Raw genomic sequence first — 17,928 nt, 5'->3', positions numbered from 1 at the left:
ATGTGTTGCTGACTCTGTATGCATGCGTGCGTGTGTGTGTGTGCTCTCTATGAAGTGGGTCATTCTGGGCAATATGGGGTTAATCTGTCCATGGTGGTTAATCTCCCTCGCCTTACCACACACATGTGCCTGCACACACCTCATATTATAACCACAAGCGAATGAGTTATGAGCTTTTGAGGGTGTCTCAGCTTTGGATCAGCTGCAAGGACAAAACACACACTCGCATGCACACGTCTCCAGCTGTTCACATGTGGCTAGGCGTTGGCTTTCTCCTAATTAGATGATGTCCCAGCAGACACCCGAGCTGGTCTGGTGAATCCTCCCAGTCTCCCCAGTGACATAGCATAAACCTGTGCGTATGTGTCTGAGAGACAGAGAGAGGGGAGGGGAGGAGACATCTGTCACATCCTTTCTGTGTCCTCTCCATTAGACAGAGCACAGTAACCTGATATCACAAGCTCTTCACGCTATGCTATTTAATCTTTTCATGCTCTTGTGGGTTTTTCTATCTGACTGGTCCACCCAAGTGCTGCAACAATCCATTGATGAACTGATCTTTTTGTCAACGGAGTATGAAACAGTGACTATTTAGACAGTAAAAACACAGTTGCTGGATATGGCTCCTTGAATGGGAAGAGTAGCAGCTTTTTTCTGTTCTGTCTCACCTGAGTGTTGATCCTTGAGTTGTTGATCAGTGCAAGCAGCTAATTTTACATAAGTCATTTATTGTAGGCATTGATCTATTTTTTTGCAGACAAAGAGCTAATCTGTTATTAAATGACAGAACACAACATAGATTAATCATTAATAGAAGGTACTGTTAGTTGTAACTCACCTTTATATGTCACTGATGTGCGCAGTCTAATCCTCTGTCTGATCTATGTGTTCTACTTTCTGCCGACCACACCCTAACTACACTGGCACAGCTTGAACTGTGCAGATTTTAATTAACAGTAACATGGTTAGTTTTTTGTCCACAAGAACCAGTTGCTCTTTTTGGAACAGATTGATTTTCAGCAGTTTGAGTTAGTTAATTTCACATTGGTCATAAAGGAAAAGGACACAATTACAGTAGGATTTATGTGTGAGCTTGAGTGGCGATGTTAAAATAATCCACATAAATTGCCTTGTAATCAGATAAAAATGTATAATTTGATAAACCTCTGAAACACATGCAGAATGTATCCAAAGATAGTAACAGATCAGCAGCACACCATCACCAATCGGAATTGGAAACAATATAATTAGCAAATCACTACGACTTAAAAATTAAGAATATAGGTTACGCATCTGCACAGGGTTTTTTTTGTAATCATTTGCAATGTTCTTTTAAATGAAATGTATTCCTTGAAATAGAATATAGAGTGGTTCAGATTTTAATGGTGTCTCTTGGAATAATTTTGTATCACTTACAAATCTATTCACACAGTGAATATTAAACTGAATCTTGACTCTGTCAGAAAGTCACAAATAGATATTTTCCATAAGTTGTTTGGCCCCCTGCTGAAATTGTTGGTTTGAAGTTTGATAAACATATAAATTGTCGGGTGTAACAATGAATATTTACACTCTTGGCTATTCACATCCCTGGTCTGTCTGATCCCTCTTGAACTGTGCCAATCACTGTTTAACTGGTTGACATGTGACATGTGGTTCATAGTTTTGATCATATTATCTGGTATGATGTTTAGAGAAATTTCAGAGAAATTTGGTTATCTACATTTACATCATGAATAAGAGTATCCTGGTTACTGGTGACTCTTGTGTGCATGTGTATGATGTTTTCAATCCAAACTGGTAATAAATGAACCAATCCTGTTTTGTTTGTAGTAGCTGGCTGACATTGCCTGGAGTAGCTCAGAGCTTCCATTCCTTCGTTATTTGGCCATGTAATATTGTGCTTGTAGTGTTTTGTACTGTGATCTGACGTGTCTCTGTGTTGGGAAACTGGCTTCCATTAAACTGTTTACTGAAGACTTGAAATAAACATATGATTTCATACACACACACTGTTCAAACACCCACTCATACTCCATTCAATATAAATGCACCTACTGTTTGGCATGATGAATACAAGAGGTCATTAAATGTAACGGGGTACACTAATGACATGTAAACAATGTTAAAAACCAGCATCAGTCAGAGACACGTCAGAAATGTCTCACATCAATCTATAAAATGTGACAATAACATCTGGAGCTTTATGCATTGTTAAGACTAGCCTGAACTTTCCGTTCTCCTAAAATGTTTGTGTTGGAAAGGACTGATCTGAAGTCAATCTTTTTGGAATCTGTTATGCTCTGGCAAAGATCTGCTGGGCCAATTGAATCAGTTGTAGTCGTACATGTCATCTGAGCACCATGGAGTTGAATTTGTTCACAACGCAATAGCTCTGATTGGTTGGAGAACTATCTGGTTGCTTGCAGAGGTATTATATTGAAGCACACACCATGATGAAATGTCAGTGGTGTATGACTTATCAGAATATGTTTGGACCATACAGTCCATGGTCTGGACTAGTCTGATGGTGTAGTAGAGAACGGGATTACATTGTTGCAGGCTGTGTCACATGCTGCTCATTAAAAGCAAACACAGTTGGGGTTTTTGGGTAACATATTTGGGCTGTAGTATTGGACCTGTGAAATCAAAAGCTGCAGATTGTGTGTCTGATCAAATAAACCATTAAAAGGAGAATCAGGATACTGTCCATTCATATAAACGCCGCTGAATTTGGAATACTTGTCAGAATGGCAGTTTAACTTGTGTGAATATGAATCATGGCAGTAGATGAATGATTAATTGTTCTGCCATATACTGTATTTGCAATGCTGAATTCCATTGCTGTATGACTCACAGAATATAACAACTACATTTTATCTTCACTCTCCTGCATGGCAGGAGATTCCATGTCAAACTTCTCAAATAAAAAAGTCAACATTTAAGTAGAAGCCCTTATTTATATGTATTTGTCTGTATACTTAATACTTATGACATAATGTTAGTGTGTGACAGCTACTGCTTTGAAAGTGTGAAACTCTGGCTCTTGTGAAAAGCATTTGTTGTTGTCCAGTAATTTAAGCACCACGCGCCTTCTCTCTTTCCTTTGCTCGCCCCTTTCCCTGCTCACTTTACCCCTCCTTGGTTACCGTGGGAACTGCAGAACAAAGCCCTGAACCTACATGGGATGTTTTGAACTCTGTATCCTCTGGCCTACTTTGTACACACACACCCTCACAGGCTAGTAATAGTCAGTGTGTGGGCGCTGGGGGTGTGTGTGTGTCTGTGTGTGTGTGTTTTTACTCCGGTCAAACGTTGATAGTGTTTTATTACCCCAACACACAGCCAGACACTGTCAGGAAAGACTGCTGAATGGGCGAGCCTGGACTCCAGGGTTACTAAAGAACAGTTTCACCTTTTGATTTTTATCTAACTCACTGCAGTGTGTGTATGTACGTCGACATCAGCCACCCGCTTAACCGGAAGAGGAGAAAAACTGGTAGTTCACAGACAGTGCTGTGTCAATGGAAACACTGTCAAGAGAGTAAGAGTAACACAGCAACTAGTTCACTGTGATAAACTAGTATTTCAGGAACAAATACATTCATTCCTAATACAAATAAGGCTTTTAATTGATCCTGCAATAAGATTTGACTCAACTTTTCTTAGTTTTACCTCAGGCAAGCAGATTGCAGTTTTGGTGCTTTCCATCTATCTTAAAGGGACTACACAAAATGTATGTATGCGCAATGTATGTGTAGCAATTAATCCCCTTGATCTGCAGACCCTCTCAGCTTTATAGAACGTTAAGCACACACCTTTTTTTTTTAGCTTCTATTATATTGTTTTCAGTTACCGAACTGAGCTTTTTTCAGTGAAAAAGCTCTAACACCCACTGAAAACTCTCTGCAGCACCCAACAACAAACTGGTACATTTAGAAACAGTCTGGTAAACATAACAAAGGGTTAAGCAGCTAAAACCCTGTTCCATAATTGTTACATGTGTAAAAAGAAATGAGTTAATGACTGCTAATCATGTCCAATTTCAGTGCCAGCGTCTCTTAAATGAGTTGTTTTTTTTTTTAGACTTTTTCTACTCCGTTCTGTCCAGTCTTTGCTAAATTTGACATTTAATATATTTCCCCTGTGAATTTACATCCATTACATTAAAACATCGTCATTGTTTCCTTTCCAATAAGTGATTTTTGAAACCAGAGTCTGTTTGATGTCAGCCTATTAATATATTTTATGCCACACTACATTGTGTAAATGATTACGAACAGTACAGAGCCTCTAGAGTTTTATGATTTGATTGATCCAAGTGGTGGAAAAATTGTGGATCGCAGAAGCTGGTGACTCCGTCAAAGTCAGATCTCCTGTTAGCTTTCACCATTTCATTGATCTCGGATTAGATATGTGATCCCACGGTGTTAGTGGGCCATGGATTTAGGGCTTGTGCATGTGTGTGTGTCTAAGTGGGTCAATGTAGCGGGGCATATTGATTCCTTGTCAGTTTTAAGTGTTAGATCCTGCCAGTGGTGTAGCTGCAGGAGAATATGTGTTGATCTGAACTGTTACTAGTCGACTGCACACACACAGTGAAGTCAGAAAAAGTATGCATTTTGATGATTACTGATGTTCACTGTGACACCATACTTATTTTCTCTTTACTAAAAGTAATATGAACACAACAATTATACAACATTAATAAAAGATACCTATACCTGCCGACACCAGTCTAAACACAAAACTCTAAATGAACATACAGCTTGACTGAGCAGTTTCCTATTTCCTCCCTGTATTAAGTGATTTCTGTTTTTCAGATGCTCAGACTTTCAGTGGAACTGTAACCTACGCCAATCAGGCATAACATTATGACCACTGACAGGTGAAGTGAATAACACTGATTATCTCTTCAGCACCTGTTAGTTGGTGGGAGATAATAGGCAGTAAGTGAACGTTTCTTTCTCAAAGTTGATGTATTAAAAGAAGGAAAAATGAGGGGCCAAATTGTGACAACTGGGTCAGAGCATCTGGAAGGCTGCAGCTTTTGTGAGGGGTTCTAGAAAGTGGTGGAGTCATGTCAGACAAAGCTCATTTTTGGATTGCACCAAATGGTCCCAGCCTTCTCTGCTCACGTGTGTCAGATGAGCTACTGTAGCTCAAATTGCTGAAGAAGTTAATGCTGGTTCTGATAAAAAGGTGTCAGAATATACAGTGCATCCTAGTTTGTCGCATATGAGGCTGCACAGCAGCAGACCACTAAGGGTGTCCATGCTGACTCCTGGAGCAGACAGACAGAGCAGTGCAAGAAAGTGGCCTGGTCTGATGAATCATGCTTTCTATTACATCATGTGGATAGCGGTTGCATATGAGCCATTTACCTGGGGAACACATGGCACCATGATACGCTATGGGAAGAAGGCAAGCCAGCGTAGTCAGTGTGAGGCTTTGGTAATGATCTGCCGGATCATGATGATCCTCTGGGAAGACGCGACCTCTCCACTGCTTTGTCCCTTACGCTTCATATATTCAAGCTATGTGGCCTCTGCTAAAAGTGCAGTCAGAGCGAAGCCGGGCACATATATTATTATTATTATTATTATTATTATTATTATTATTATCATTATTATTATTATTGCTGTTATTCCAGTATTCTTAAAAATAATCCATAGGTCACAATGCTGAATATTTCAGTACTCAAAGAAGAAAAGTGGCGCAAACACTTCATGCTCAATGTTAAAAGAAGCTCAATGTGTGGAAGGAATCTTTAGCATGGCAATCCCTCTGTGTGCATCTCCTTCTACACCTGAATGGTCACTTCATCAATAAATTTTCATCAATAATTGTCTTTGCTAATGAAATAATTGTCATTGCATTGCAGACACATGTCCACATTTTCAAAAACATGTATTGTTGACTTGAGTCTAGTTATGGTAGGCCAGTAAAACCCAAGGCTAGTCTGGAGCTGAGTTGTGTCGGAAATTAATAAAATAAAATGGTCTACAGTTTCTCAGATACTGATATTAACAGAATCTAAGACAACGTTTTCTCAGTTATCATTTAAAATTGTTTTTGGTTTTTGGTGTTTATGTTAATAAATTAACTGTGGCCATTTTTGCATAACCGTTAAAATAGTTTCTACTAAGAAAGTAACATCACTATTTCCATATGGCTTTGCACCATCTGAGGTTCACATCACTGGCATCAGAAGGTAGAACTGATGGCACCAAATGTTAATCTCAAGGTATTTATCTTCTAATATAATGCCAGTACATAGCCAAAGATATTCAATAAGGTTAAAAACAAAAAGCCTTTAGGGGAGTGCTACAGAAATTTGACTAGGATCATCACATCCTTATGAACAGTATCACACCTCATACAAAATGTCATCACCATTAGTCTCTGAGAGTATATTTAATATTTAGTGCTTAACCTTTCTGTGTCAGGTTCCTTGGTGAAACTAATATAAAGTTGGCCTCCAGACTAATGGTGTGTTTGAGCTGAAGTTCCACTCTGCCTTAAAGATATCTGGTACCCAGCTCACATGTTTAATTCACACTGTACAGTGTGTGTGTGTATGTGTCTGGTTGGCTATCGTGTTCCGTCCTGGTGTATAGACCAGTGTAACAGTATCTGCAGGTATTGCTCTACCTCTGCACTCACTATTGCAAAGCTGTCCTTGAAGCTCAGCTGTAGCTGGGGTAAGGCGATAGTGCTTTTATTTGCCTGGTTAGCAGATGACATTCTAAACATCAGCAGTATGTCTTAAGCCGAGACGGTGACCAAATATATACTTACACTAGCCTTAGTAAACATTTTAAGCACAAACATGTAAGAGTTATCTTTTTTTGTATGTGTGATTGTTCAGTTGTGTGTGTGTGAGTGTTTTTGAATGTATTGTTGGAGCCAGCCCTTCCCTGCTGACAGTCACTTCCCTCCTCCCAAAACACCCTGATCTAACCCAAACACACTCAGAATGGTACACTTCCCTTCTCCTCAGCCAGAGGTCGAATCAGCCAGTGTGCTTCACATGTGTCCTTTTCACAAAGCTTAATGTCTTCCTATGTGGCCCTTCTCCCCTGTCATGTTTCCTCCTTTTTAAACTGCTTACTTTGGCATTAGAAACTAGATGATCAAATGTTCAGGCGCCCATCAGTAAAACCAGGTATGTTTGTGAGGCGTGATAGGATATTCTGGAATGGAAAGCATTCCCTCCTAGTGCGTTTTTTTTTCCCTGACACAGACGCACAAACACTTTGTGGACAGCAGGGTGTTTCCTGTTGGCTGCTTGCCTATACACACACTTGTCTGGGTCAGTTGCTAGCTGGACTTTGATTCATTTCTACAAAAGGTGTTTAAATGAGAGCTGCTTCTACTCAGCATAGCAAACCGCTAGTTCAGACACCCAAGATGAGCACGTATCTGCCTGCGTGCCACAGGATGACTTATTAATGACTACCAAAAGATGACATTTTAACAGACACTTATCATTTTTTAAATCATTTTAAATGACTGTTTTTATATTGTCTGTTGCAGATGATCTTACGTCAGCAGTTGATTATAGTTTCAGAATTTTCAGACTAAACTAACAGTGCCAAGGTCTGAGGTCATTATCACTAGGACACTACTTATCTGTCTGCTCTTCCTCTGCCCTGTTATAGGAGACCTTACAGCAGTTGATAGTCATGCCCCTTCCCAACATCCTCTGCATTGCCAAGGATCCATTGTCAGGTAACACACTTTAACGGCACAGCACACAACTTTTCAATTCTCTGTATCTGCACTCCCTTCCTGATTGTACTCTATAGATGCAGTATAATGGACACACAATTGACATAAAACTGTTAAGTTTAGGTTTAGTAGCATCCTTCATCCTGCATTTAAATGAATCCAGGCCTGCACTGAATTCTGCTGCAAAAATACAGTATTTTAAATGTTGATTTCTCTGAGAAGTTCAATGACGGTAGTCTCTTTTAGACTTACACTTAGGCAGACTTTAATGATCCACAGGGGGAATTGCTTGTAGCTCAGTTGTTACACAAATGTGAGCTGTTATACAGCTGGATAGAGTTAGGTATAGAAGAAGTTCTGTAGTGTTCACTATGGGAGCGGAGGTGAATCAGTTTGCTGGAGAATGAGCTCCTCTGACCCTCCAATGTTTGGTGCAGTGGATGTGATACAGTCCCTCACTGTCCCTCACTGAGACAAATGTCTCAAACTTCCTACCAATCACTGTGTTGATCCTACTGATGTCTTTTTTGCTAGTACTACTTCCCTAACAAACCACAGCAAAGTACAGGGCACTCGCTACCATAGATGGTAGAAAGACTCTAGTAATTCAGTGCAGACACTGAAAGACCTGAACTTCCTCAGAAGGTAGAGTGTACTCTGGCCCTTCATCTACACAGCATCACTGTTGTTCCTCCAGTCCAGCATGACTGTGGACTATATGCTCTGCCTCATAAGTAATTTGGTACTACTTAAATTCAAGTACCAGGGAACAATGCATGGTAGACTCACAAGAAGAATCACACTTGTACATTGGGAGTCATCATGGAAGATGAACCTAAAAATATCATTAGTGAACCAGAATAATGGAGCTCACAGGATGCTTTTGCTCTTAAATGACTGTGAAATGACAATCTTTAGACAGACGTTAGTGGTTAACTGTAACACTTAGTACTTAAACACTGCACGAGATGTGCTGCAGGCTCAGTCCTCATCTATCTTTAGATCACTTCTTAACATTATGATCAGAGACTATCCGTGGGGCTTTTTATGTACACGTGTTTTGATTGTTGCAAACACACATGCTGATTCTGATATACAGAGTTCCTCTGTGTTTTGTTCCACCAGCCAAGAGCATGGAAGAGCTGAAGAGACTGTTGTTGCTGATACTAGGCTGTGCTGTACAGGTAACACACACAAAACACGCACACAGACAGACAGAGCGTACTATGCCGCCACCCTCTCCCAGGAAATATATTTGTGTGTCTTTAGTTTTGCATGTCTGAGCACAGCCGTTGATTGTGCTTACTGATGAGTGCAGGGAGAGCCTGGGACTGTGGGTGGGTCTACAAGATTTAAAAACACATCACAGACTTCCTACAGTAACCAGTCACAATTTAGCACTTGGACAGTTTGTAACTGCACAGTTTGGCAACTTAGGAACCCCCAGGACATTAGCAGTTGTTATCTGTTAAATTGAGTGTAGAGCAACAAAGACTGAAATCCATTCTTAGCAACGCTGAACGTCATTTCAGCATTAGCCAGATGTGGGGAGTTAAGAGTTAATTGGGTTACCTGTAATTAAACAGGAGGGGCCAAATCATAAGGGGGGTGGCCCACAGGTGGTTTCTATGTCTATGTTTGGTCGCTCAGCTTTTTGTTTCTGTCATTTCCACCTCCCCCATGTTTCTTAACCCACACAACTGTTGTACTCTTCTATTTCGTTGATTTGTTATTCCCTTCCTGCTTCCTAATGTCCATCCCTCTTTTTTCTATGTTGCCACCTTTGTCTCACTCCCTACCCTCCCACTACCTGTACTGGTTTAACTGGTTCTAGGAAAGAGGAGGGCCATGAGGGAGCAATGAATGGGATCACAGAGGGAGGGAGGGAGGGAGGGAGGGAGGGAGGTGTAGATAAAGCCACATGAAAATGGTTTTGATGTTGATAACAAAAATAACTTCTTCAACCTACAAAATATTTGATTAGCAAAGTTACATTCACACATATATACATACTGTTTATTCTGCTGTTCTTCCATTTCCCTTCCCCCTGTTTCCTGACATGAGTAAAACAAAACCAACCTTAAAATAAACGAGATTTGACTGAGTTCTTTTCATTTCTTCTTTTCTCTCTCTTCAGTGTGAGCGTAAGGAGGAGATGATAGAGAAGATCAAGCTGCTGGACATTGATACCCAAGCTGCCATTGTCTCTCACATCCAGGAGGTCAGTAGAGCATAGCGCTCGGCTTTGGCCTGTGATCGAACCAGTGAATAATGTTATTCAAATATTTTTGCAGTGTTTTCCGATGTTTACTTTACTTGGTCCACATGCTGCTTTGCCAGATTACGAAGGCGTCCATGTCGGCTCCTGTCTGAGCTTCAGCAACCTTTCTCTGTGTAGGTCTGCAGAAACATTTCCAATGCAGGACTCTTATCAGTTTTTTTTTACCCATTAACCCAAATTACACAGTATACCTGCCTCAGCTGTCTTTGTCTGTGCCTTTTCATATAAGGAATGGTTAGGAGCAGCAAGGAACAATGACCTGATGGGGTAGAATACATCAAAAAGTTTTCTGGACCCTTGATTTGGGGGAAAACATCTATTTCTGTATGTCAGCTTGGTCTTTTAAATTCATTAATTTATGTTGATGGTAAGTTCTTTATATGAACTACATCAGAAAACGAACAGAATAGTTAATATTGAACAATACTGAGCTGCTAACTTCAACTCTACAATAATTCTCCTGCATGTAGGCTGCACTGCAGCGTTAGGCTTTCAAATGAAGATGGTTAGTTAGAATGAGATATTGGTCTATGCTAGTGGTTTTCCTGTTCACCGTGGCATTTCACATTCTTCTTCCTGTTGCTTGTTAACTTTATATAAATATTACTGGTGCACTGATTGTGAAGTAGTGCAGTAGTTTAGTTACATCCAATATATCCAGATACCAGTATCTTCCCAGCTGGAGTTGAGGCAACTGTTACAGTTGCTCAGTTTGTTCCCGTAAGTTTGTTCTTTACAGTTTCAAAATCAGAATCAGGAAAGACTTTATTGCTAAGTAGGTCTGTACATACAAAGAATTTGCCTTAGTGTTCGTAGCATAAAAATACAAATTCCTAGTGACAACCCATTAGTGTCTCACACTATGTGCATTGTTTTATCTCCATGCAGCATGTAATATGTGCATCATCAGCTGACATCAAACAACAGCTTGGTCATCAGTAATTCTGTCTGGTTATTCATGTGTTTTGAATGCAGTTCCTTTTTTAGACAGCCTGTTGTACAAGGTCAGTTCTTTTAAGGTTCAGTTCTTTAATCTGTTGGAAGAGACCAAACTAATATTGTTGCAATGCCAGTTAACCCCTTTCCAAATACTTCAAACCTGCCAGGGAACATAACAGCAGTAAAGAGCTGAAGTTGTTTTTTTTTTTTTTTTAATCTAAACTTGAAACTGCTGTACAAATCCATCTATGGGAAATATTGTGTTTAAAGTGTTTTAACATCCTGTTGTCCTGGTTCATATGAGGAGGAATGCTACTACTGTGTACAACCTAACATACTATATTTTGCGCCATTGTGATTTGTGTGACTACCTGTGTTTTGCAGGTGACCCACAACCCATTGAATGTTCTTGACCTGTCCTGGCTGGATGAAGGCACTGAGGTCACACATGAAGTGCTGGAACCTCTGTCCCGTAACATGGCTGTGTCCCTACAGCAACTCATTGACCAGCGAGACAAAGCCAGTGAGGTACAGAAACTTTTTCAGCTCTGAGAAATCAACTCTTAAACAGTTTCTAACTGATCTTAATATTAATAGTTACCATTATGCTCTAAAATTAATGTTTTTGAACATTAGTTCATTAGAACATTAGTTTCTGAATGTCAAGATGAGGATCTGATTAGATTTTGGTCTACCTTACTCACAAACATGCTTTCTAATGAGGCAATATTTTATTAAAATAATGAACCTAATCAATTTCAAGTGCCAGCTCTTTACATAGTTCCATTTTCTTTTAATATTTAATTTATCCCCCTTTATTGTTGATGACAATACTGAGCCATCAAGAAAAAATAATTAAATAAATAAACAAAAAAATCAAAAGAAAAATATTCACATTCAACTATTCACATTCACAGATTTTGGGGTCACACCAAAAGGTCAAATGAATAGAGATGGGACATTTGTTTTCCCAAATCATTTGAAAAGGTCTGGAAGCACTGCCAGAATTCATATAAGTTGGGACATGACCAAAGCATAATGTTGAGGGAGCTTGTTTGCATCGAACACATGTAACACATGTCCGATTTCCTTTTTAAAGAGGCCCAGTGGGTCAAGGTGAGTCTGTTAAGCAGTGTATATGTACCATACTCTTAACAGTGTAATGGGTGCTCCCATAAAAACACACCTTACTCCATGGCCCTGTTAACATTCAACGCTTAATAATCCTTAATCCAATTCTACTGAATCCCTGTTTGGGGCTTTTTCTATTCCCAGGGCCATAGATAAATATTATCTTTCCTTGACATTTTCCTCCATATCAGGAGCTTCCCACCTTCACATTTCACTGCCACTATTAATTAATCTGGCCTTTTCCTGGTCCACACCAAACATAATTTTTTGCATTGTCACAACCCAGGCCAAATTCTGTTTGCAGGTTGTTTTGTCAAAACTGTATAAATTGACAGTTGCTATGCTACTCAGTTGTACTCTTCCATATTTCCAAAACAGTCTTATCTGTGTGTTTTTAATTATTCATCAGCACAAATACCATATATTTTAATACATGCAATACTAATCATCCAGATGGATGAAGGGTGCACACAGTGTTGAGGCATACTTTATGTGTGATTTTTGTATTTGAAGCACAGATTTGTAATATCCAATGGTAATGCCTTCTAGGTGATTGTGGACCTCACCCAGGAGAGAGACTATTTAACCAGTCAGCAGCCCCAGGAAGGATGCAGGAATCTGGAGATGAGCAGCCCAGAGCGCGGTGCTGGAGGTGTGGGAATGAGTAACGGTGGATTTGCTGCAGTTTTGCCTGCGCTGTCCAAAGAGGAAAAGCAGCATCTGTCTGTGGAGCTTGCTGATACCAAGGCCAAGCTCCGCAGATACAGACAAGAACTGTGAGTTAATATTATTATTATTAGTTTATTGAATTGGGACAATGCACATTAATCAGCATTGACGCATTAGTCATCAGTGTATACGCTGGACTTAGCACAAATGCTGTGTCAAGGTACACGACACAGACAGAGAAGGCTTTAAAAACAACAATCAAACGATTGACTGCTACTGAACCAGGCCCAGACAGACAATGTCGAAACAAACCAAAGAGGACACAGACAGACAGTATTGAAACAGACAATATTATGACAAAACATATGACCCACAATTATAAAAAACATTAATAGACCCCGTGAGTATGCATCCGATTCAGAAAACTGTGTAGTCTATGTGGGTACACGTCTTATGTATTTTTAACCAGTGCTTGATTTTTTTTTTTTTTTTTTAAGTGTATTTGTCACGGTGGTAACATGGTATGTGGTAATAAAAACATCAGCTGGAAGTCATTAAACAGCCAACATAGCTCAGTCTGTCTAGTTTTGATAAATCTTCAGCATAATCACATAGTAGATCCATGTATTTGGACATGAACTATATACTCCCACTTTACTCACAGCCACTGGAAGTCTTTCCATGGAACACTACTGCTTAGATTCTTTAACCAAATATAATGAAGACTTCCAGTTACACATCTACTGCTAGAACTCACACTCTTCAATTACTGTCAGTCTATCCAGACATTACCAGGGTGTGGGATTGATTATACAATGTAATTATGGATTGTAAATTCTTAAATTGAAGTGACGTGTATGTGCATGTGTGTATGTGTATGTTTGCAGGGAGGAGAAGACAGAGCAGCTGATGGATTCAAAACATGAAGTGGAGCGTCTGGATCAGGAGTTACAGCGAATGAAGCAGGAGGTTAGGACCTGTCTATAAACGGTAGTTTCAGATCTGTCTGTCTAAAACAGACTGATGGAAAAAAATAGAGTGAAAGCAGAGTCTAAGGGCTGGTACACACTGTGACTTTTTTTTCTTCTTCTTTTCACACTATTCATACAATTAACAAACTTATCAAACTAAAGCCATCATCCAACATGATTCTGGGCTAATAAAAAAACTCAAATCAATGACAGCATAACTACAATTCCACTCTGTTTCACAGAGAAATCGTGCTGGTCCAACATGCTTAAGCACTGAGTGACAAGATGTTCTTTGTTCCTCATTGTTTGTTTCCTATTTGGTCCAAATAACACAAGTAGTAATAACCTATTGTCAGTACACTCTAAGACATTTAGCTGGTTATCATCCAACATAGTGAGAGTGTGTTGTTCTAAACCTCTTTTAACCTCTTCCTCATTCATCACACAGCATGTTTAAAATAAAAAGGTTTAGAATAAGTTTTGAAATAGGTTCTTGAGGAAATGCATTTGTTATTGTGATACAAGACTCCCATTTCTCTCTATTTTCCCCTCTCTTTTTTTGCTTAACGCCTTTTATAGGATTCTATAAGACTGACAGAAAGTGGCATCACAGCATTGCTTTGAGCATCTAACAGTGAAAAGTGCAATATAAAAACCAATGCATCTACAGTGGTTTAGTGTTTGTAATACAAAGTCCATACTTATTGATGCCACTTCTGATATGTGTGTGTTTGTATCTGGCGCAGAACCAGTCACTGTCTTGTGAGGCTCGCTCTGCGCGAGTGTACCGGGATGAGGTGGACTCATTGAGGGAAAGAGCAGCTCGGGTCGACAGGCTGGAGACGGAACTGACCCGATGTAAAGAGAAACTCAATGATGTGCACTTCTACAAAACCAGAGTGGAGGTACAAACAGATCTTCACATCTTTATATGGCTTGATAGGAATCAACATTCTGTAAATATTTATTTTCATGTTGCAATCCTTTGTTTCATATTATTTTTATATATTGTCACACCAAACACACAGTATATCTCATTCTCTTCCTCTGGAGTTAATTTATCACTTTAATATCGAACACTTAGTTGTAACATCCTTGAACATGCTTGATATTATACGCAGACAGGCCTTTCATCTGACAGTCAAGACACAAACACAATATGAAGCCACACTCATTTGGCAGCTGTCACTGACAGTTCACCCATTGTATGTGTGTGTATGTGCTCTTCCAGGAGCTTCGTGAAGACAACCTGACGTTACTGGAGACAAAAGTGTTGTTGGAGGAGCAGCTGTCAGCATCCAGGGGACGCTGTGATAAGCTGCACACACTGGAGAAAGACAATCTGTTACTACGAGCTAAAATACATGACCTGGAAATGGTGTGTGCTAATACCTCAGAAGTAATAGGTCTATGGCAGCTAAAATGATTCACCGTTTACTGTTGACCTATCTTGTCTGTGTGTGCACATGCATGTTCAGGAGAGGGACAATGAACGTCGCAGGCTGGAGGAGCTGGTTGAGGAGAACATGCTCCTGGAGATTGGACAGAAACAGAGCATGAACGAGTCAGCTCATCTGGGCTGGGAGCTGGAACAGCTTACCAAAAACAACGAAAACACTAACACAGAGAGTAAGAAACATACTCTGCTATTGTGTTCTATTCCGTTCTACTCTCCTACTGGTATTTACAGAGTACAGAGATGTCATTGTCTATAGTCTATTAACCGATATAATTTTCTCTGCCACAGCTCGTAAGTCATTGGTCCATGAGTTGAATGAGTGTGTTTCAAGCCGGGTATTGAAGCTGGAGAAGGAGAACCGGGAGCTGCAGTCTTCTGTAGACAAACTGAAAGAAGAGAACCTCCTCCTGCAGGAGCACCAGCTCCACACCCAGGAGGTGGATAGAGAGAACCAGAGTCTCAGCATCAAGGTAGGAGACTCGTTCAACTCACCATGTGTGTGTGAGAAATCCTACTGATAGAATACTTACAGATGATCTCAGTGATAAATTCTGTTTAAATTGTTACCCAACAGAACGAACACTACAGGTGTATAACTTATTCTCTTGCTCATATGTTTGTTAGTTGGAGCGTCTTCAGGGATTGTTGGACCAGGAGAGACTGACCAATCAGGACATGGAGTCTTTGGGAGAGGAAATACTGAAGGAAAAACAGAGTCTGGAGAGAGAAATGCACGTTCTGAGGGCAGAGAAGGATCGACAGGTAGCTAATACACTCACACTCACGCAATATGTCGTTTAATGGTACTTCAGGAACTGACTCCCCATTCTATTTGTCTCATCAGATTTCAGAATTGGAGAGTGAAAAACAGCATCTTTCTCAAGCAGTGGTGTCCCTCCAGGAGCGTGCACAGTCTAACAGCGAGGCAAGAGTCCGTGAGGTAGAGGCAAAGAATCGCTTACTGCAGCAGAGCATCACCGATACCAGCTCCAGACTGGCCAGCTTAGAAACTCAACTCAAAGTAACCAGTGAGGAAGCAGACAGGCTGAGGGAGAGAGCTGCAAGGTGTGAGGAGGCAGAGAGGGAGGCGGCTAAACTGGAAAGAAGCAGGGACGCTCTGAACAGAGAAGTAATAATGTTAACAACATCATGCATTTTAATAATGTTTTCTTCATTTATAATGTATCTTATTTATACAGAAAGTAGCCTGAGCTGTTCTTGTTCCTTCCAGGTGGCCTCTCTGCGTGCCTGCAGCGAACAGTCAGAGATACTAGAGAAGCAAGTGTCCTCCTTGGAACAGGAGGTGCACAGGCTGAAGCGAGAGGCAGATGAGGCTCAGCGGGAGCTGCACCGACTGGGGAAGTATGAGGCAGACAACAGTTTGCTGTCAAAGGAAAACCTGGACCTCCGTTGCTCCATGGAAAACCTTCGCTCCTCATCTGCCCGCCTGGGCCCCCTGCAAGAGGAGCTCAATGAGGCACAGAGAGAGACACAAGAGCTACGGAGAAGTTTAGAAGAGGCCAGGGAGGAGATTCAGGGAGAGAAGAAAAGAGCAGAGAGGCTGGAGCTGAACTTGGTAACTCTGAACCAGGAGAAGCATCGCTTAGAGGAGAACATGGAGAAGAGCAAAGAGGAGACGGCACAGGTAGAGAGGAAAAGGCAAGAGACACAAACTCGAGAGGAGGAACTGAGAAGGGAATTGGAGGAACTGAAGGAGGAGCGGAGGAGGAGGGAGGAAGGTGACGAGGAGAGGAAGAAGCTCCAGCTGGACCTGGAGCAGTCAGAGAAGGGCAGGAAGCACCTGGAGAAGGAGAGCTGGAGGATCAGAACTTTGCTGGAAGGGAAAGAGACAGAGTTAGAGGAGAAGGTCGAGCAACTGACTACCCTGAAAAAGGAAAGTGCAACTCTGAGTAAGGAAGTGGACAGGCTGAAGGAGATGACAGTCAAAGCCAAGGAGTCAGAGCGGGAGAACAAAGAGCTTCAAAAACAAGCAACTATTGACAAGAGGACTTTGGCTACACTGAGAGAGGTGGGAGGAAAAACCTTTAAGACGTGTCACATAACAGGTGTCTTTAGAGATGGAACAGAATCAGTCTTTAGATTAAGGGCTTTGTCTGAACGGTTTTAGTATGAAGTCAGTTTATTTGCTTTATTTGAATTTACACAATCAAATTTCAGTCAGTTATGGGGCTTTCTATGTCAACTTAGAAGTAGTACTGACAGCATTTGAAGAACTTTGTGTTTCTTTATGATATTCCCAACAGAACAATACAGAAAACCCTGAATGAAATATATTATAGTACTAATTATATTACTCAAATCCTTAGATTGCATCATCGAATCATCAAATGTGGATTGTAGAGTTTCATAGTTGTGTCTTTCTTCAGGAGCTGGTGTCAGAGAAGCTAAGTGTTCAGCAAAAAAATGTTGAATTAGAGAGACTAAATGAAGAACTGGAGAAGATTGGTCTGAACAGAGAAAAACTGCTGCAGCAAGAACACACGCTGGAGGACAGGTAGCTTTCTCTAACATGTCTAATAGATGATTTCATTTACATATATCTTTGATGGTAACTGAGAGATTTATTTTGTTTGGATCTCAGCAGGTACAGGCTGCTGGAGTCTCGGCTCGAAGAAACTGTCAAACAGACAATGAAGATTAAAGAAGAGAAAATCTCAAGTCTGGAAAAGAAACTGGAAGAGAGCAACATACTCAACGCTACTCTTCGTACTGAGCTAGCCACT

At 40.5% G+C, this 17,928-nt stretch overlaps 1 protein-coding gene across 3 annotated transcripts in view; it reads left to right on the top strand.

The window, feature by feature from the left end:
• ccdc88c (coiled-coil domain containing 88C) overlaps nucleotides 1-17,928 on the top strand; it is a 45,969-nt gene that overhangs the window by 9,487 nt on the left and 18,554 nt on the right. For all 3 annotated transcript variants that reach the window (XM_047610146.1, XM_047610148.1, XM_047610147.1), the window contains 15 exons: nucleotides 7,665-7,734; nucleotides 8,860-8,918; nucleotides 9,872-9,955; nucleotides 11,339-11,482; nucleotides 12,635-12,861; nucleotides 13,642-13,723; nucleotides 14,472-14,630; nucleotides 14,957-15,103; nucleotides 15,204-15,354; nucleotides 15,473-15,654; nucleotides 15,809-15,946; nucleotides 16,029-16,313; nucleotides 16,416-17,213; nucleotides 17,572-17,699; nucleotides 17,787-17,928. In XM_047610146.1, the coding sequence (XP_047466102.1) occupies nucleotides 7,665-7,734; nucleotides 8,860-8,918; nucleotides 9,872-9,955; nucleotides 11,339-11,482; nucleotides 12,635-12,861; nucleotides 13,642-13,723; nucleotides 14,472-14,630; nucleotides 14,957-15,103; nucleotides 15,204-15,354; nucleotides 15,473-15,654; nucleotides 15,809-15,946; nucleotides 16,029-16,313; nucleotides 16,416-17,213; nucleotides 17,572-17,699; nucleotides 17,787-17,928 (2,796 nt within the window). The remainder of the gene's footprint in view (nucleotides 1-7,664; nucleotides 7,735-8,859; nucleotides 8,919-9,871; nucleotides 9,956-11,338; nucleotides 11,483-12,634; nucleotides 12,862-13,641; nucleotides 13,724-14,471; nucleotides 14,631-14,956; nucleotides 15,104-15,203; nucleotides 15,355-15,472; nucleotides 15,655-15,808; nucleotides 15,947-16,028; nucleotides 16,314-16,415; nucleotides 17,214-17,571; nucleotides 17,700-17,786) is intronic.

Source organism: Mugil cephalus, chromosome 17 (assembly GCF_022458985.1).
Source record: "Mugil cephalus isolate CIBA_MC_2020 chromosome 17, CIBA_Mcephalus_1.1, whole genome shotgun sequence".
Classification (NCBI taxonomy): domain Eukaryota; kingdom Metazoa; phylum Chordata; class Actinopteri; order Mugiliformes; family Mugilidae; genus Mugil; species Mugil cephalus.
The sequence above is the reverse complement of the archived record's forward strand: the minus strand, read 5'-3'. Positions and strand labels throughout refer to the sequence as shown.